Genomic DNA, 21,234 nt, shown 5'->3' on the forward strand with positions numbered 1-21,234 from the left:
TCATTATTAACTGATTGTGTATCTTTTGTACTTTTCTGCAAAATATCAGTAGCCGATTAATAATGCATGCATATTAATTTTGTAGAATTGACTAAAAAAAAGATCACTGTAACAGTTATTTTCATTACAAGTATTGGAAATGCATAAATATATAGCAAACTGAATTTAAACCACAACAATCTGTTGAGTTATCTTTAATTCGAAAGTGGTTAGAGTATTTAAGTGGGTTATTTTAAGTTGTGGTAAAAAGTTACAAGCATCCATTACAGGCGATACTTTGCAAGTTTCCTTTTAACAAGCTCTACATGGTGCTCTTTGTATGTAGCAATGTTATATTACTTCTTGTGACCTTGGCCCACAATTCATACCTAGGGTATGAACAATTGAACAAATATTTAACAATTAGTAAATATGGAAACTGAGGGTGCAAATAAAATAGTCTTTAAAAATGTCTAAACGAAGTGCTTACTGGTTAGCAATGCATATTACTAATAAACAATTTCGTTTTGATATATTTACAGTAGGAAATACAAAACATATTAATTGAACAAGATCTTTATTTAATATTCCAATGATTTTTTGACGTAAAAGAAAAAAAAACTATAATTTTGACCCATACAACAAATTTTGGGCTATTGGTTTAAAAATATCACTAATACACTGCAAATATGCTTTTCTTCCTCTTATTTATATTTTGTCTTGTTTCTAGTCTAAATATCTAAAAACTCCTGAATCACAAAACATTTTCTAGACAAGCAAAAAAAAAAAAAAAAAAAAAAGAGTCATGTTTAAAGAAATAATGTCAAAATTAAGTGAGTTTTTCCATAAAATAAGCAAAACAATCTACCAATGGAGTAAGCAAACTAATCTTATCTTAAAACGAAAAACAAGATTATTTACCGCATTGGCAGATTTTTTGCTTGTTTTTAAAAAAATTTTCTCTTAAATATATTACTTAATAATAAATCTTAAATAAACCTTAAAAGTTATAAATAATAAATGTAAATAAACAACTCGCAAACATTTTAAAAAACTCACTTCATGTGCAGCAATATGGAAAACTGCATAGCTTTAGTTATCTGGCTATTGTGAAACACTGGTTTTTACAGCTGTGTGATCAAATTGCTCCAAAGGCAGAGGAAGCTTAAAAAAAAGCAACTCTTGACCTTGAGCACTGACCTCTTTGCAATAATGTACATGGATAATTCCTGCACGGCACTATCAGAAGAAGAATATGCAAAATAATGCAACAGCAAAAACAATAAAACAGAAAGACTCACCGAATGTTTTCTCCAGCTCCTCGCATCTCCTCACTTCATTCACAAACTTCCTCTGGAACGCGTTCACATTTGGATTTAGCTAAGATTTCAAACAGAGAAACCTCATTTTATTGCAAATGTTATTCAAGCCAATGTAAGGTTGTTTGCATGAACAAAACAATAGTGAACAAAAGTCCTCTCACATCTCTGAACTCCACTATTCCCAGCTCTCCCAGTTCACTGACGCAGTTGTAAGCCGATCCAGACTGGAGGAAAAGCTGTATCAGACAGACCTCTTCACTGCGGAAAAGAGACCCCATGACCTGAAACGCACACAAGATAAGTCAAGCTTTGTCAATTTTGCTACTTGTGTGCATGCAGTGGAAAGAAATGTGCATAAATAATCATAAATACAGATGTCATGGAATACAGATAATCATGAAATCACAAATGTACAGTACAAGGCAACATCAGGTTATTCTGCTTTTGGAAAAGGGGATGCATTCATAAAATTGTTTTGTGAGCAGACAAAGCACTTCCTCTTTTGCTTTGAGTCAGAAAATGTGAACATGAGTCTTTGTTCCTCTCTGGGGTTTTTCCACATTTCATAATTTCACCTTGATAAAATGACTTTAAAATCACGGGTTATATGGGTCAAATTTAAGCCCTCTTGAAAAAAAACACTTTAATATTTTAGCATAAATTACATCAAAACATTTGTCATCTCTACTAAAATGATGGTTGTAAAATATTGTCAACCATTAAGCATTTTAAACAGTATTTTGTCTCACTGTTTTCCTCTCTTTTTATTATGTATTCTGTTAAAATTTGCTCCATATAACAGAACATGTAGGGAATGTGTGTACATCTGTCATATCGTAAGACCATTTAAAGGACTAGTTCATTCAAAGCTAAAAATTAAAAGATTTACTTAACCTTTCTTTTTTTCTGTTGAACACAATAGAAGCTATTCTGAAAAACATTGGAAACCAGTAACCACTGACTTCCATGGTCTTTGTTTTTTTTTCTTCTTCTTGCTAATATAGGAGTAAAAGCTTCTAACATTTTTCAAACTATCTTCTTTTGTGTTAATTTACCAGAAAAGGAAACAGAAAACACATAAACCTTAGAATCATTCAAGGGTGAGTAAATGGTGAGCAAATTTAAATTTTTGGGGAACTACCCCTTTAAGTTAATGATATGTTTAAAGGTAACTATAATAATGCTAACTTTTCTGATTTTTACTGTAATGCAATACTGTGCAGCTTTTGTAAACTGCTTTACAACAAGAACTATTGTGAGAAGCACTATACAGATAAACTTGAATATAAAAATAAGATAAAAATACAAAAAGGAACCCTAATTCAGTGCATAAGCTTCACATGTTCCCTTACACCAGAGATTCCCAAACTAGGTGCCTGCGGGCAAGTGTTGGTCCAAGGTAACCTTTGATTTGGCCTGCCAACTAATCGCACAAGAAATGGACAAACAGTGGGGAAGGTTAGGGCTAATCCCTCAAACAGAGATTGTCATTTCTAATTTTACATAACCCTTTGTTTGTTTGTTTGTTTGTTTGTTTAAATGCTGAGCTACAAAAAAAAAAGGAAAAACTGAAATTTAATGTTTCAATTAAATGTGAATTTCCCAGATTTTTAAAGTGTCATGAATCGCTAAAACACATAATATTTTTTAGACCTTGACAGATATATATGTGGCACGTTGCTAAAAACACTATTAGGACACATATGCATGGGACGATAACGGTTTTCAAGGTTTACCATGATTCAAAATCAGGGTTTCTGTCAAATTTTCTGTTATACCGTTCCTAAAGTATATGTAAGGTTATGCATGTTTACATGTAAGGTTTTTTGATGTGTTGTAAATAAATGCTCTTCTGAAACTAATGAAAAGAGCAGAAGTCAATGATTTATTTTAATTATTTAGCCTGACATGTTTACAGTTCTAAAATATTATAAATGTTTCCTTAAATAAAATATATTGTGTTCAATAGGGAAAAAATTGTTGTTGTTTTTTTTTACTAAGACATTTAAAATAACTTATTTTAGAGGAGTAATCACAATACGCTGAAACCGTGGTATTTTTTTTTTTTATCTAATGTTATCATACCGTGTTAAACTTATACTGGCCCATGGCTACATTCATTTCACTATTAAATGATTTTTGTTTTGTTTTTGTGCTTAAAAAAACATTAAACTCCATTGTGTTATAAATGAAATTGTTTATGGTTTTATTGCAAGTAAACTATAAAATGTAATATATATATATATATATATATATATATATATATATATATATATATATATATATATATATATATATATATATATATATATATAAAGATTATTACAGTTAAAGCATTTTTTCAAAGTTTGTGTTATTATTATTAAATTAGGAAGTTACCAGGGCACCTTTAATGTAATACAGTTTGGTATATTTAGCTTTGGCCACGGCGCCATCCTCAGTCAAGTTTGGCCCTTCATAAGAAAAAGTTTGGGCACCTCTGCCTTACACTGTCATGTAAACTTGAAATCTGAAATAGAAAAAAATGTTATCTGTGAACTACCCATATTGTACATTTCTGCTTTATTTATTTAACAAAAAGTCGTGCCCTTTGTAATGTTTAAACAGTATATTTATCAAACTAGTTTTTCACAAACACCTTCTGGGTCATGTTTGACTGTGGAGGTGGCATCTAGACATGTGATTTCCTTTTTGATCACATGCATCTTCACAGGTCTTGACAACCAACTTCTTTAGTAGATGATAGACATAAATGGGCACGTTTAAAAAAAATAAATAATTCACGTAAATGTTAGGTTACTGAATGCACAATTATACAAGAAATCATTATTGAGGTAAAGTTGATTTTATATTCGCACATTCAGACATTCACCTTCTAAACTTAAGTTCAGAAATTTTCTTTGGACATTCTAAATAGTAAAACCATATTAGCCTATGACTATCAAAGTACAACATTGTTTACAGTTAATTAAATAATACTAATGTTGTTTTGAAGTTTCCATACTTACATGCAATGATATTTATGTTTTAAGTATTTAAAGTAGCATGTCACAAATTGTAAACTTTAAAAAGTTGAGGAATGTGACTTTACCCCAATGAAATAATTTCTATCCAGTCTGACTTTGATAAACTCTGAAATCAATACTAAAGTTCCTCTCTTTAGACGAATTGCACTGCATAATCAGACAAACTACTTTAAATGATTGAATCCACTACAAACCCTCAGTTCATTACAGAACAATGGCTCATTTTCTCTCTTCATTTGCATGCTAGCACAACAATGTTTCATTTTCGTTCCCTCAAACTATAAAACTCATAAAACGCACTAAGCAAAATACATGACTTCAGAATCATTAAACAAAAGATTATATATGTAGATATACAGCAAACCGTGTATCAAACCATGTAGCCAGCATACAAAACACGAGTATAAACAACCACCATGATCTGCAAACTTACCGGATGATAAAACACCGATAATGGAGCACCGACAGCGACAAAGGTTGACTTTTAGCCGTTGTCAGTGAACGTCTTCCAACGGCGTTTCTTCTTGAAAGAATAAGGTTTAAACAGCTGTAGTGTGAGAGTGAATCACGAACTTCCCGTTTGTTTTAGACAGTCACGTTACTGCAGCTCATCACGTGACTTCACGGTCAAACTTCAAGGCTGCTTCCCCCAAGGCAAAAGCACGTACTGCTTTATGAAAATTATTATTATTATCATCATTATGCTATTTTTTATTATACCTTTATGTATTTATTTTTATTATTATTCTCATGTATTATTTTTTGAGAAAGTATAAATATGACAATATAGGTTTGAATTCCTTCAGAGGGCGCTAGAGTGCTACATCTATTCAATCTATTGCTCAAAATGTTTGCAACCTAAAGGTATCTTCATTTTTTTGTCTACGTTTCTTTTTGATACTTTATCTTTTAAAACTAATCAATTTAAAGATGTATGCTTTTTAATCTTTACACTAATCCATATTCTGAATTCATATCATTCCTCATTTCTCCAGGAATCTCCAAAATAATGTACTGAGCACTGTTTTAACTGACAAATGTGCTATTTCAATGGAGTAAGTTACACAAAGATTAATAGAATTCTTCAATAAAAAGCAAAGCAAAACAAAACAAAAAACACATAATAAAAAATGTTGTTAAAACGATTAGATTATGCTTCTAAATACCGATATTACATTTTTTGTTGTGTTTCTTTTAAGTATGTAGGCTATTGTGTTTGGGGTACAGTCTATATTCTGGCTCTTGCAATTTTCTGTTACTCTACCATATTGTAATATGTTCCTTAAAAAAAAGATAATAGATTTTGTTCAGAAAGGAATTTCCCATTGAATCAAACCCAGTTTTGACTCATACTACTGTTCATGTAAGCATAAAAACTTCACAGATTTGCCTTTAGTTTGTCAAGAGTTTCAAGATATCTGGGTGTTTTTCAAAATGTAATTATGTTATTGTATAACACCTATGTCAACTTATGCGTCTGAAAAACAAATTTCAGTTAAATTATGAAAAACCTTCAGAAACTAAAGGTCTGTACCAGTTCTTTTGTTCCATTGCTTAAACACAAAATTTTACTTGTTACACAATTTCTGAAACCTGACCCTCAAACACAAAACCACACACCAAAACTGCAAAACTATACAATAAATCTTAGTCTTTCAATCAGTTTTCAAATTAATATATTTTTTCTCTTTAAAGAACACATTAAAACTCTCTAATTGACGCATTAAAGTACCTCACATTCACTCATAGCTCATGAACCACCAGCCAATCGTGGCTTTGGAAAAGGCCTGTAAATAAGTTAAAAGTCAAGCTATTGGTTTTAAAAAATGTATGTAAACAATAATAGAGAATAAGAGCATAAGAATAAGGCTGGAAAGAGAAAGACAGAGGATGACGAGGAGGACCTAAAGAGAAACAAAATGAGGAGCAGGATTTGTAACATGAAGAAGAGAAGGATGAAGAATAGGATGAAGAACAGCATTCTCTGATAAGATCATGATCAATCATGGTTTACCAGTGAGAGCGACAGGACATAGAGTCCAGTCCAGCTTAATTTGAGTTCATTACAGTGGTGATATGATTTGACCCTTTAGCAATGAGAACATATTGTCATGTACATAATAGCATATCACACTGTACACTATATTATTTTAGCACCCATACATCCATTAATTGCAGCGCTCTGCATCATGGTCACAGCCTAATGGGTGATCAATCTTTACAATACATCAGCTAACTGTATGAAGACTTTCTGGTTGCATTATAAATGGAAAAATATAAAATAGTACACATGGCAATGGTAAAAGTTGTGTAAAAGTATGTGGCAAGGGCACGTCAGATCATTTTGGAAGGGCACTTACTATCCAAGACTAAAAAGGGCATGCCTACTGCACAGGTTGAGCCCTATGTGTGCATGTGCCTAAACCTAAAAGAAAGCGATTTTCTTATTTGGGCTATAAACACATCAACTGATTGGTCCACAGATTTCACACTAATCAGCGCTTAGAAAAGTAACAGTTAATACATCATATGGAGGTTTTTAAAATTTATTTATTTATTTATTTATTTATTTATTTATTTATTTATTTATTTATTTATTTATTTATTTATATTAACAACAAATACAGAATTATACATTAATATACAAAACTATATGCCAGAGTGTACATAAAACATTCAGTAATTAAAAAAATATTATATTCCTTTAGAATATTACAAGTCTTCTTTGCTTTTTTATTATTAGTATTCTCCAAACTTGGTCCTTAGTCTCTTGAAGGAAATGAACAAAAATTGCCTTTGATCCAGTCTATTTTTTATGTATGTAAAACTTTCCCATAATAATAAAAAATTGTAGAAAGATATTTTTGCATGTATTTAAATAATAAATGTAAATATCAAAATGTTGTAACTTAAATACAATGTTTGTTTTTTTTCTAAGAAAATTTTTCACATCCACTCAGAAAATCTGTGTATTTAATCACAAAACAAATGGACACATGTCTATGAAGTATGAGATACTTTGGCAATGGTAAAAATGCAATGCTTAACATTGGCAAGAAATGACATAAACAAGCAGTGAACTTTACATACACATTTAGAGAAAGCATTATGCCTATTAATCTTACGTTTTATTAAGATGTGCAGACTAATACCTTAAAGGCCAGTTAATTCCACTAGATGGCATTACAGCATCTAACCCAACTATCCAATCAGAGGTTAAATGAATGACATTGGCCACTGATTTCGTTAACTGGCCCTGTCCTGGGAACACCGGGAGCCAAATGTGGAGTGCTAGGATTTTATATTTGGAAAAAAAAACATAAAATTGAATAATAATGATAATAATAATAAAAAAAATAATAAATTAGGGGTCCCTGATAAAGTAGGAAGAAAGCCAATAAAGTGAGAGTGTGTCATAAATTATTTATTTAAAAAAAAAGAGAGAGATACATTGATATAAAATATTTATACATTTATTATTAATCTAAAAATGTTTGATTTTGTGTCAATTATGGACAAACATACCTGCAATTACCAGCAACAAAATAACAAGGTTTATTTAATAAATAATTCCAAATAGAAAAAACATATTATTAAAAAAATTGTAAAAAAAAAACATTTTATATTGCAATTTTATGAATCAATTAGTGTCCAGCTACTGGGACTGTTCGAATATTTAAATATATCTCAACTATTGATCCGTACATGTGTTAATTAATAAAGTTCTTATCACATTAGGGCATTGGAGTAGGGTGTGTAAAGTAGGCGTGCGTAGGGCGGCGCTGGGAAGTAAATCTCACCTCTGATTGGCTGATTTGGCTAAAGGGCCGCCTTAAGAAGCAATGCTGCGTTCTGATTGGCTGCCGTGAGCCCCACCAGCGGGTCGGCGGCGCTCTTGCGTCTCTCAGCTCATCCGCGAGTGCGGCAGCAGCGCAGCTCTGCGTCACGACACACAGAGTCCTGAAATAACTTTACCTGGCGAGTTGCGTGACTTTCCGTCTCTCATCGGGCGTAAACAGGGCTTACATTAAGGCACCACTTCTAAATGGCGAGTCCAGCTTCAGATGCAGGACGGCATCTTCCTCTGCAGGCTCATCATCACCACCACCACCAACACCATCACCATCAACATCATCAGACCGAACCGGCGCCCGAACCCGCTGTCCGTGAGGCGCAGAGATGGATAGAGGTGCGTGACGTCATGACACTGCGTTATTTAGGAATACCATGTATGATGCGTGCGCGTGCTGGAGCTTTGCAAGATTTGTGTCAGGTTTAACAGGACACGAGCATGTACCTGCTGTCTGCTGTGTGGATTGATGCTGTTTATGGATATAAGTGTCACCTGTTGACATAATTAGCTGTCATGTGGCTTAAAGAAAACAGGAAGGAATGTCAATGGAATGGCTACCACTCATAATGGGATCAAATTAGAATCCTCGAGGAAGGTCGAAGTTCAGTAATACAACAGTGCCTCAGAATGTCAGTTTAATCAATTGGCTTGTTGTTGTGTACCAAGGTGTCATCTAGCAATGTTGATTTTAGAGTTAAAATAAATACACTGGAATTAGGTTCAGTTTTGTTTTGTTGACATATTTATATACATTGGAGGTTTAATCCTAAAGTATCAGTGGAATTCCTTTAATACTGCCGAATTACTCATAATGACAACAAACATGTCAGGACATCAGGTAAGAATAACGAAAAAGCCCTTACTGATTTAGCTGAATTCCTGTTTTATTTATCCCAGATAATTATTTCAGAATTAGTTTAAATCCAGTTGGATTTTTGAAGTTGTTGATCCCTTTAGGAATGATTCTAAATGAATGTAGAAATTACATTATGTTGGCATTCCCACAGGATTTGTTTGTTTGTTTGTTTTTGACCTTGTGTGCTGAATAATTCATTTTGTAAGATTATACTTGATATAATTCGGAATTTAAAGGTATAGTTCTCCCAAAAATGAAAACTTGCTGTTAATATACTCACACTTAGGCCATAATTGTTTTAGAAATGTAGGGGATACAGTAGTTCAGCCATAAATGAAACCTTTAACTTGTTCAAAACCTATTTGATTTTCATTTTCCTGTTGTTAACCCACTGACTTCCATAACCATTTTTTTTTACTATGTAGGTCTAATGGGTTGCAGCAACTGGCATTCTTTAAAATAAAAGTTTTTTTTTTGTGTGTGTGTGTGTTTAAAAGAAGAAATTTACACGTAAAAATTTTAAGCACTTGAGGGAGTTTAAACGATAAAGTATTTTTCGGGGGTTAAGATTATTAGCTGAATTTATGCTGATTCATAAAAAGAGACTTTAGCTTTAGCTTGCGACTTTAGCTACCAGAACACTGAGATTAAATTAACAAACAAACCAAATTAGTACCCTGGGCAGTTGTTGATAAATTGAGGTTTTATGAAGTGAAACAATAAGTCTGTGCAAAAATTTTATGTTATTAACACATTATTACTTTTAGTTTACAGTCTTGGCACCCATATTGTCATGCCGTATGCTCACAATCATACTCTCTAGAGTTTATTCACTGTTTGTTTATAGTGGAGAAAGAGGACACTTGTTGTAAAGAAAAAAATTGCTTATTATTCTAAATGTTACAAATAGCACTAGCTCAAGTGTAAATTTGCCACCACACAAATGCATCAGGAAGTTTGCAGATTAAAGGTAATTGTAAATAGTCTTCCATCTTTTGCACAGACTGATTGTTTCAAGTCATGAGCATGGCCAGAAGGAATCTGCGGACGTTTTTTGCTTTTTGCGGATTTCTGCAAAAATATTTTGCGAGTGTAATAACTAAAACCTTAAACGTGAAATAAAAAATAATACCTTTTTGACTTATTTATTGTTTAAATTGCAAATCAAATTAGATTCACTTTATTTGGTAAACAAAGCAAGTCTCGTGTATCTACTAAAAGACAGAAAATATTACTTTTCAAACTGCATTGTACATAAATGAGATGAACATTTTCATATTAGGCAAAAAATATTACTGTAGTTAATTAAAAAACTAAATAAATTTAGATTTACACACATTTACTCAAGTAAATAAACAGAATTATCTGAATTATCGAAAAAACTGCGGAATTCTGCGCGCACAGATTCCGTGTGGGCCTATTCATGAGACCTTGATGCATTGTCATAAACCACAGGTATTAATCTTCATTTACCATGGGTTTTTTATTATTGTATCTGTATAGTTGTTCAGTAGCTGTTGACTGCTGTTCATTCATCACTAAGAGTCATGGTACCAGTAAAAGAGCATCTTTAATGTTCCACTACAGAAAAAGTCCAATTAAAAAAGGCTTATATGGTCTGAAATGTTAATTTTTGGGTGAACTATTCCTATGAGATAAAGGTTGTTGGCTTAATTCTGTTCATCAGTTGTTTACTGGATGGAAAGAGACTTGAGAAAAAGTTTTTACGTAATTATAAAATAAGGCATTTAAATAAATAAATAGAGAATTATAGCATGTCACCAGAAATAATGAGCATTCACTTTGCTCTGCTCTGCATGTATACTGTACATGGTTTTACCTTTAGACTAATGTGTGGCTCACAATAACTCTCATAGCTATTTGATGTTAGTTAATTTTAGAATGTTATCATATTTGTTTGTTGTAATAGTCGGGTTCATTTAGAAAGAGGAGTACAATTTATTACCTAGATAAAGTAGCTATTCATTGGCAGGGTAGATTGGTTGTGGATGAATCTATGAAACTATATGGTGCATTTTTAAGCAATTCAACAGAACAATGTAACTCAAACTCTTGCAATATACACTTAAAAATAAATATCTGTAAATTAGCAGTTTAGACTGTATTTTGTGATTCATGTTTTTATTTTTCCCCCCAATTTATTTATGCTTTTGAATTGCATTTTGCAAGTTTTTATGCAGCGGAAGCCCTTTCAGCCGCAACCCGTCTCTGGGAAACATCCACACAAACACATACACACACATACACTACATAAAATTTAGCCTATCCAATTCACCTGTACCCCATGTCTTTGGATTGTGGGGGAAACCGGAGCACCTGAAGGAAACCCACGAGAATGCAGGGAGAACATGCAAACTCCACACAGAAACACCAACTGAGCCGAGGTTCGAACCAGCGATCCAGTGACCTTCTTGCTGTGATGCGACAGCACTACCTACTGCCTAAAACCTCAATAAAAGTCACAGTAGAGTGATATTTTCAACATAAAAAGTAAACCGAGCAGAGATTAAGGCCTCATAATGCAATTCACAACCGTAAATAAATAAATAAAAAAAACACTGGAAAACGCTTCCAGAAATGCTTATACTGAAATGCTTAACTGTCTTTGACCATTAACAATGTCTATTTCATTCAGGTTGACTTGCAATGGTCATACCACAGTGCCAGATGCCCCAAATAACTGTTTATTGAAAAGCACACACCTCAGCTAGAGGCTTTTGTAAGCGGAGCTCAGTGTAGCAAAGCTTTTGTGTCCATTGTGTGGGGCTCCTGTGATTTTTGTACGAAACTGGTGTGTTTTCACAGCGTAGGGATAAGGTGTGTCTCATGTTATTTTTCATCTAGCACCTATGTCAACCTACTTAAGCAAATGTAAACTTGTTCCACATGTTATTACACGTATCAAAGTTGTTTTATAATGGATCTGACCGACACTGTTCTTCAGTGCTGGATGAATCCCATAATACTTATCCCAAAACTAAAGATTTTTGTGGATACATTAAGAGATTGTCTTTTTGACAGCAACAAAGTTCATGTGAATTATGATGTTGATGACATACAGTATGAAAAGTACAAAAGGTTCTGTCAGTGTCTAAATGAAAAGTAACCCTCTTTTCTTGGTGTGTAGACTTAACTTGCATAACTTTAAGCAGTGGTGGAAAGAGTTAGGAAAAATCATACTTTAAGTAAAAGTATCATTACTTGCCTAAAAATTTAGTGCAAGTACAGTCAAAGTATCTGTTGTGAATATTACTCAAAGTATGAGTAAAATGTAGATTTTTCAAAAGTACTCGTGAGTAGTGAGTATGTAATTTGTAGATGTGTGTAAACGTAACATTCTGTAGTGCATTTAGTTATTGCCCAGCAGGCACACAACGTCATTAAGATTAATATTAGGTTAGATTTTGGTTGTGACGTCAGGTGACCAAAATTTAATGTCTAGCCAGCGTCTAAGGACAATCTTATTTTGATGTCCAATAACAACGTCAAACGATGTTGATAATTGGTTGGTTTTAGGTTGTGTTGGAAAGGGACGAAAACCCAATGGTGAGCCAACATTTTAAACCAACGTTATATTGACGTAAAATACTGAGATTTATTCGTCAGGTATGGCAACCAAAATCCAACGTCTGATAGACATCATCGTGGTAATGTCCAAGCAACATCAAGCTGTGACATCAATAGACGTTAATTTTTAGGTTGGATGTTGGACATTGTCGTCGGCCTGGCGTTAAACTGATTTTTATTTCAAAACAAAATGCAACGTTCCCAAGACGTTGTGGTACAACATCAGTCTGACACCATGTTGACGTCATGTGCCTGCTGTTTAAGGCCATTTCGGTCATCATACAGTCAACATCACACAGTCATCTTCTCATCAGTTACATGCATCTAAACAGTCTCTGCGTCAATGTTTGTAAAGATATTAAACATCTTCTTTTGAACACTTTTAATGCTTCTAAACACTTTGTTGCAATTATAAATCACCCCCGTCTTGAGGTGGTTCATTATGATGCGATTTATCTTCTATGTGCAATTTGATTGGACAGGAATCACAGGACAGATTTTTCTAATCCCGATAGACAGTAGCGACAGCAGGTGAAAGGAAACTAGTGGAGTAAAAGTAGCAATACAGCACTAAAAATGTACTCAAGTAAAAGTACACATTTTAAACTTATTTAGTAAATTACAATTCCTGAGAAAAAAACTAGTTACAGTAGTTTGAGTATTTGTAATTTGTTACTTTACAACATGGACTTTAAGAAAAAATAGACAAAAAGGAATCAAACCAAACATATCAGTTCAAGATTCATTAAAAAGCAGTATTTTACAGAAAAAAAAATAAGAAAGGTACATAAAATAGTGACTTTGCACAATTTATCACTACATAGACATTACAGGACATCAGATAATTAGCCCAAAACTGGCAGAAAGCTTGGTAATTATACAATAAATGTATAACTTAAATCCCACTTGCATGGGTGGAGTAAACAGCACACACAAAAAGATAAATAAAAAAAAGTAAACAATACATAATTATGGTTGTTATTTAAAGGTGTTAAGTGTTGCTTGCGCATTGCAAAAATAAGTTGATGACTAATAGATTTTTAAAATGAATGATGCTTAGGGCATTTTAGTGGTCCATAAATACTGCAGGGAATTTATGTTGGCACTTGTTTTTGCCGAGGCTGTTACATTTTGTGATGTTTTATCTCCTCTGATGTCAATATGCAATAATTAGCTTTAGCTTTTAAACAGCTTTTCTTTTTTGCTGACATCATTGACAAGTCTTTTTTAACCCCTCCCCTCGTGCCTAAAGACTTCTTTCATTATTTAGTCAACTGCTTATAAAATGTATGCCCTGATTCTCATAAAGAAGCAATATTTTAACCACACTGTACAGAAATCGATTAATTAACAGTTTCTGTGTTTTGTGATTCACAAGTATTTTTCATTTATTTAAGGTTGCGAATTGCAATATGAGACCTTGATCTCTGCTCTGTCGACTTTTGATGTGGAAAATTCAACTCTGCTGTTTAACAAAGTCCCATAGTGCAATTCAAAAGCATAAATAAACGAGAAAAAAGGAATTCGATTCATACTAGAGCTGCATATTGCGATATTTTATTTTTCTGCAGTAAATAAAAAAAAATTAATTGATTGAATAGCACTGGCGGTTTTCTGGGGCGTCTGACAGTAATTAGATACAAAAATGCAATAATCACAATGCACAAAATGACAAAAATTGCAAATCTTCCTTTGCTTTGTTCTGTTTTTAGTCAAAATATACATAGATTCTTAGATCAAGTAAAAATATTGTTTTGTTTTTACCTTCATATTTTTTTTTTCCTAAAAGAAGCAAAGTTATCTGCCAATGTGGTATGAAAAATAATCTTGTTTTTACTTTGAAATGTAGAGATTTGGACTAGAAACAAGACAAAAATTTTAGTAAGAAACACTTTTTTGTTGTTGCAAAAATCGTATCAGTTCTTTATAAATTAAATAAATTTAAATTGAAATTAAATAAAAATAAATGTGCACCTCCAAACATAATTTTTTTTTGTGCTCAAATGTTTTAAACGCTCTTGAAATGCTCAGTCACGGGCCTTAAAACCCCAAAACACATGCAATTTCAACAAATCGCATGTGTTCTTTGACTCCTGGTCAACAATATTTCAGTCTGTACGTTGCTTATGTGACTATTGCAGATGTGCACATTGCTATGTTGATGCTGAAGCAATATATTGTGCAGCCCTAATTCATACCTTACCAAAAGGTATCTTGATAGGTACTGCAAATGAAGCCAATGTCCACTCCGGAAGAACGTGAATAAAAATAGACTTTAACCAATAAAATAAATCCAATGAAAATATACAAGAACAAAAATCCTTTACGTTATTCTGCGTTGAGAATAAAAGGCCTAAGATTTAAAGTATACAGAAATCTCAGTGCGCTGCTGCTCTGTCTGTTCCATCCTTTTATACCATATTTAAGCCCTTGAATACAGTTGTGCCTTGAATGTTTAAGTTATCAATGTTTCGATATTCTTGAGTATATCTCAAAAATTTAATAGAGAGAAGAAATTCCTTTTGGTTCTCTACAACTGAGTAACTACTCTCTAGGGTAATACACTTGATTAAAAAACGTAGCCAAGCATTTATTTTAGTATATAAGCATTTGGGCTCTCTTCTAGGGGTCTTGTACTCCAAGGTCATAGCTCCTGGTAAAGCCTAGATCAGATACGCGGCCGACGGGAAGTGTGTTGTGTACATCAATATAGCAGCATTTTTATATGACACTGTATAACAATAATTCATATTTTTAAAGTATTGTAATGGTTGGGATTAGGTTTGGGGTGGGGGTAGGTGTTAAAAAAACACAATGTATTGGGTAATTTAATAGATAGCATAAATAATATTCGGTACAACTACTGTTTTTACTTTACTGTGACGGTTTGGTTTAGGGTTGGGGTAGATGTTAATTTAATACATTGAATAGGACATTTAATAAACAGTATAAACAATTCTCATTAACTTCCGTCCGCAACCATATCCGATCTGGCAACTACCATAGCTCCTAGATTGCAAAGAACATCTTCTGAAGATAGCGCTCCCACACCTCTCAGCTTTAAGGTTGTAATAGTTGTTTAGCAGTACCATCTGGACTATTGTTTCCTTTATTGTCAGCAGAAAACTGACCCACTTTAGTACATCATCCTTGACCTCTTTGAATTCTTTGTCGAAGACATCTCTGACGGTTCTTACATTTCTACTAATTTCAAATAGCGGTATAAGCGATCACAGGAGTATTAGCATATGTAAGGGATGAATTGCGTGTCTTACAAATAATGTCATTAAAACATTTAGACATCACATCTGTAGCATCTGTTAGGGTTAGGTTAGGATTATATTTAGGGTGTACCTTTGAGGACCAGTGACAGAACTCTGATGTATTCTTAATCGAATGCAGTTTTCCAAGTACAAGAAGTCATTCGGCTTAATAAAAGAGGTGGGAAGCACAGCATTTTATATTCAACATCATTTACAGTTCAGAGTTATAAGTTGTTTATCTCAGAAGTTTTTCTTAAATATATTCTGATCTTTCAAGATTTTCTTTCGAGGTAGCTTGACAAGACCACTCTTCACGAGAACGCAAGTCTGTGCTCTGTATTTTTGGTATTGAGTAGCAGCCATTGTGTTGAGAGATTATGATTGTTTTTTTTTTGTCATGCTGTGATCTTATTTCATTGTGTTGTAAGCTTGTGTTCAAATTTTTTTTTTTTCAATTAAATGACTAAATGACTTACACATAAAGACAAAACTATAAAGCAAGTTAAGCAACAATAAGATTTTCAGAAACTCCCAAGTCCTCAAATGGTTTACTGGTTATTTTGTCACATCACATCTTCTTAAACTAAATTATGCCGTCTGACAGTTTTGTTTGTTGGACAAAATAGCTGATAGACACAGAATGTCAACATTATGATTGGCCAAATCACCTAAGAGTGAAGAGGGATTTCCATGACATTACTGATGGAAGATTATTAATAAAAAAATTGATTTTTGGGATTTTATTAAAGCAATATTTGCAAACAAACATATGGAGGGTATTAAAAGTCAGGCAACAACTTGACTGAGTAAAGCACTTCTCCTGCCAATAATGAATTAACTTCAAAACTTCTTCTGTTTAATTTGTTAGTTTGGGTGTGAATGTATCCATGTGGGCCCAGTGCCAATCTGAAGGAGCCTGTGGGGAGAATCACGTGGCATGATGGTATGTGTGTATTACTTTACTGACTGGTGTGATGCCACTCAAAGGGGCAGGACTTTATAGGAGAGGATGGAGACTTTCCCCGGAGCTGTTTTGGAAAATGAGAGAGGTTTGTTCAGTCTTTAATGGCATTGTCTGTCATGATCCTTTCAGATGGTTTGGCTATGGGCTCTGTTTGTGCATGTGTGTTTGTGCAGGAGTTTTTCTGATGGATCTATCTTAAAAAAACAAATTAATTAGTTGACCAAGCAGTAATTGAAGCTTAAGACAGATTTAGGAGTAGATATAAAAATAGATTACATAATTGTCAGCCTAATTAATTCATGTCATTTTAAAGTTGGATGTTTTGCTTTAGTGTGTAACTCTGCTTTACAATAAAAAATGTTAGCAATTTACATTGTTTAGCATAATGAAATCAGGATAATAGTTGTTCATATAATTTATATCAGAAGATATTATTTAGATCTGAAAAAATGTGTTTCTTTCTTAAGCCTAGTACTCAAAAATGCCTGAAGTTAATCCAAATAAGTGGACCTCTAGGTCCATTGTTGTGTTCAAAGCTAATATCAAATTTGCAAGATCACATGATTTTAGTAAACATTCAGAAGTTCAACTTGAGTGTATGGGTGTTTCCCAGGACTGGGGGCACATGAGTGTACTCTCAGTGCTGGGTTTTGGCTGGAAGGGCATCCACCGCATAAAACATATGCCTGACAAAACAAGCCGAAGGAAAGTGAGAAAGTGAAGTTCAAGTTCATTATGTCAGAACTGTTTCTAAATATTTTTTAAAATTCTTTATTGGTTTTAATTAACATGCAAACAAAAAAAGAAGAAGGAAAAAAAGAAAAGACAAGGATTACCAGTAGACACAAGGATAGCAGCACGACTCATACAAATAAATAAATAAATGAATAATAAAAAAACAGATTACAAAAGTCATAATAGACAAATAAAGTTTTGCTGTGATTGAGTAAAGTCAGACTTATTATGTAAATGCATCTGAGGTGGTCAGAGAGTCAGAGGTTCATTAGAGGCATCCATACTTTTTGAATGACATCCCCTTTGTTTCTAAAGTAGTATGTATATTGTTCCAAGTGCGTTGTTTCCTTCAAGAGTTGTATGAACAGTTCAAATGTTGGAGGCCTTTGTTGGTTCCAGTTGAGCAAAATGCTATTTTTTTTGCTAGGTGGGAAATGATGCCGAGTCTCTTTGTAGAAGTGGGATCAAGTGTCTTTTTCAATTCTGTACCAAAGATTTATAGTGATGATGTGTTGTCCAATGGAGTTTGCAAAGCTTTGTCTGTGAGTTCTTGTACTACTTTTCAGAAAAGTTTTAGCTTTCATTGGCAAAAAATATGCATGATTGATCCTGAATAGGTTTTACATCTGTGACACTTGGATGATACATTGGAGTACATTTTGCTCAAATGAAGTGGAGTTAAATACATCCTATGCATACATTTGTAATTTTGTTCAACTACTTTGTTTTTGGTAAGGGGAATGAGAATGTTCTGCATATAGTCTTCCACTGATTCTCATTAAAACTATATTCCAAATCTCTTTGCTGCACATTTTGAATCATAAAAGTAATTGCAGTGAAGAGTTGTGATAGTCTAATAGTGCAGAATAAATAAGACTCGAAATTCACCTAAATACAGCATATTGGAGAGCTCTAGGGATAGTTGGCCTCCCTTTTCATGACTAGTTATTTTCTATATGTTTTAAAATTTCAGTGGTTCTCCACTTGGGGCCAATGGCAATCAGTGTAAGATCCACAATCTTGCCGTTTCATTAAGATTGCCCACAGTGGCGAATCCCTAAACAAATTTCGGATTAGTTTTGATGCTGTGTTCACACCAGATGTGGCATGCATGGATAAATCGTGCTATTCGTGGGTAAATAGACATGTGAACATTTTGAGTTTACTCGATTCATTTGCGTGTCAGATTGGCGGAACTGTTGTCTGGTGTCGGCAGGAGAATTTCCCCCCAGGACACCATCAACAGGTGCTACGTAATAATTACGCCCCTACTAGAGCAAGCTCATGATTGGTTAACGTGGCGCGAATGTCTGCTGAAATACAGATTTACCAACATTCCTGCGAAATGTGCTTCAATCTCACAAAACTAAGTGCATTTAAAGGTTAAACCAGATCATAGTGGACAGATGCAGTGATAATCAAGGTGATGTGTATCAGCTGTCAATGAGTGATTGACTATTTGAAGTATAATGGGCATTGTACAGTAGTCCTGGTGAGTGGCGGAGGTGATGTGTGGAGTGCCATTTAGTGTGGGCAATCAGGCTGGTGACTGTGACATCACAAAAAAAGAGGTATAAAAAGTAATTAGTGAAAATTTATTGAATTGAAATTAAAACAATTCACTTTTTTAAAACAAGTATAAACCATTTTTTTCAAGTACAGTTTTATTATTATTATTATAATTATAATTATTGTCATTATTATTATTATTATTGAGTAAAGATTTCTGTCATCATCATTTAAGTTAACCCAAACTTTTTATTTTGTATTTTTGTGTGTATCTGATCTGGTAATGTCCTCATATACCATATTTGTGTATATATACAGGTTTGACTTCCTTGTAATGTTTGATTGAAAGGATCAAGTAGTCTTTACACAGATAAAGCACAGAAGAGTCGTGATCACACACAGATGCTTGAAATAAAACACTCTCCTGTTTCAAGGGTAAAGGTAGTAAGTGGGACATAGCTTTAGAGACAGAGATGTGCATCCAAGAGGTGTGTGTGTGTGTGTGTTTGGGGGTGTTTTAAATGGGACAGAAGCGATGTACTCATGGGAGCTGGACTCTTTTTGCTTAACACGGGAAACTGCTGCTAGAGTGTGTACCACAGTCATGCATACTTATACATGCTCTCACTCTCACTGACAGAGTAAACACTCAACCACCGCCCAGTAAACCAGTAGTTTGCTAAGGCTAGCATGACTACTAGTTATTCTTTGTAGTGGGATTTCAGCCAATCTTTAAGCTAGTTGTGTAAAGTATTAAACTTGAAAGAGTAACTTTTGTGCTACACACACAACATGCTTATTTGCCATATATGTTTTCATTTGCCAACAATAATAGTCATTCAGAGGAGGAAGGACCCTAGATATATTAATGTCATAGGCCCTGTCACCTCTTGATATCTGTAACGTTCCCCAGCCTTGTGCCCCGAGACAATCCAGTCTTGGAGGTTTACAGACAATTCCTTTGTCTTCATGCTTGGCTTGTGCTTTGACATGCACTGTCAACCCTGGTACCGTATATATAGACAGGTGGTTGCTGTCAAAATTAAATAATGTTCGGAGAGGATCCAGGCGGAAGTGAAAAGAGTTTATTTGACACAGTCAAAATAACTAACAAGAAATAAGTGTGGTGCTAGGAAAAGAAGAAAACAGGGCAGGAATCAGGCAGGAGAACAGGGTCCAGTGGTCTCTCCTCATGGTCCTGAGCACAGACAAACACACACATAAGCACATGTAACGAACTGACAAAAAAAACTGAGGCTGCGTCTGAAACCGCCTACTACTCAGTAGGTACTGCATTTGAATTTAAACGTACTACAAGGCCGTTAGAAAAGTACGTTCTATACAGTATGAATGTAAAAAGTATGAATGGAATTCGAACGTACTACATCCGCCATTTTGTCATGGTCACGTGACCTACCTGCGTCAATTGCGTCGATTTACTCCCATTCATGAATTCGCTTGCGGGGCATCATGGGATAACGCAGCATGCATGCGATGGGCACTCCAGAATCTCGCCGGAAGTAGTAAGTCATACGGGTACTTCTTGCATACTGATTTTCGAATTCTATGAATTCGGACATACTACTTGGCTCACATACGGATTTTAGCAAACTATATAGTATGGAAAATGTGGTTTCAGACGAAGCCATAGAAATGTGTCCAGATATAGGCACGATAATGAGCCTCAGCTAGCGTCATAGCTGTCATAGCAAGTGACCATAACAAATACACGTGGACAACAAAAACAAAACAAACCCATATAACCAAATAGACACACCGGAAAAGCGCACAAACCTGCAACCGTGAGAGTATGCCTCTTTAAATCATGTGCAATCAACTGAATTTACCACAGGTGAACTCCAATTAAGCTGCTGAAACATCTCAAGAATGATCATTGGAAACAGAATGTACCTGAGCTCAACTTAGAGCTTCACGCTAAAGGCTGTGAATACTTATGTGCATGTGATTTTTCAGTTTTTTTAATTTTTAATAAATCATCAGTGATTTATATCCAAAATCTCAATACTTCTGTGATAAATGTATCATTTGTAACATGAATAATAAGACTTTGAAGTTGAAGTTGTTTTAACCGTGATGACTACTTTCTGTGAGTCAAAAGCAGAATTAACAGCTTTTGTT

General features: G+C 33.9%; 2 protein-coding genes across 39 annotated transcripts in view; one reads left to right on the forward strand and one right to left on the reverse strand.

Moving 5' to 3' along the window:
* Positions 1 to 4,932, reverse strand: part of tcirg1b (T cell immune regulator 1, ATPase H+ transporting V0 subunit a3b) — a 33,238-nt gene extending 28,306 nt beyond the window's left edge. For 4 of the 5 annotated variants that reach the window (XM_073921318.1, XM_073921317.1, XM_068213184.1 and 1 more), the window contains exons 1-3: positions 4,761 to 4,932; positions 1,463 to 1,582; positions 1,281 to 1,359 (exon numbers count right to left, since the gene is read on the reverse strand). In XM_073921318.1, coding sequence (XP_073777419.1) covers positions 1,281 to 1,359; positions 1,463 to 1,579 — 196 coding nt within the window. In that variant the 5' untranslated portion in view covers positions 1,580 to 1,582; positions 4,761 to 4,932. 5 annotated transcript variants of the gene reach the window in all.
* A 3,257-nt stretch (positions 4,933 to 8,189) lies between these two features.
* The window catches only part of limch1b (LIM and calponin homology domains 1b), a 205,298-nt gene continuing 192,253 nt past the window's right edge, over positions 8,190 to 21,234 (forward strand). For 27 of the 34 annotated variants that reach the window (XR_012389672.1, XR_012389670.1, XR_012389671.1 and 24 more), the window contains exon 1: positions 8,190 to 8,516. Coding sequence is in view for 31 of the 34 variants with exons in the window: in XM_009291003.5 (XP_009289278.2) it covers positions 8,373 to 8,516 (144 nt within the window). In the remaining 3 variants the exon portion in view is untranslated. Of the gene's footprint in view, positions 8,517 to 8,821; positions 9,019 to 21,234 lie in introns of those variants that run through there. The other 7 variants (XM_073921730.1, XM_073921735.1, XM_073921734.1 and 4 more) reach the window with 1 other exon arrangement.

Source organism: Danio rerio, chromosome 14, assembly GCF_049306965.1.
Source record: "Danio rerio strain Tuebingen ecotype United States chromosome 14, GRCz12tu, whole genome shotgun sequence".
NCBI lineage: Eukaryota > Metazoa > Chordata > Actinopteri > Cypriniformes > Danionidae > Danio > Danio rerio.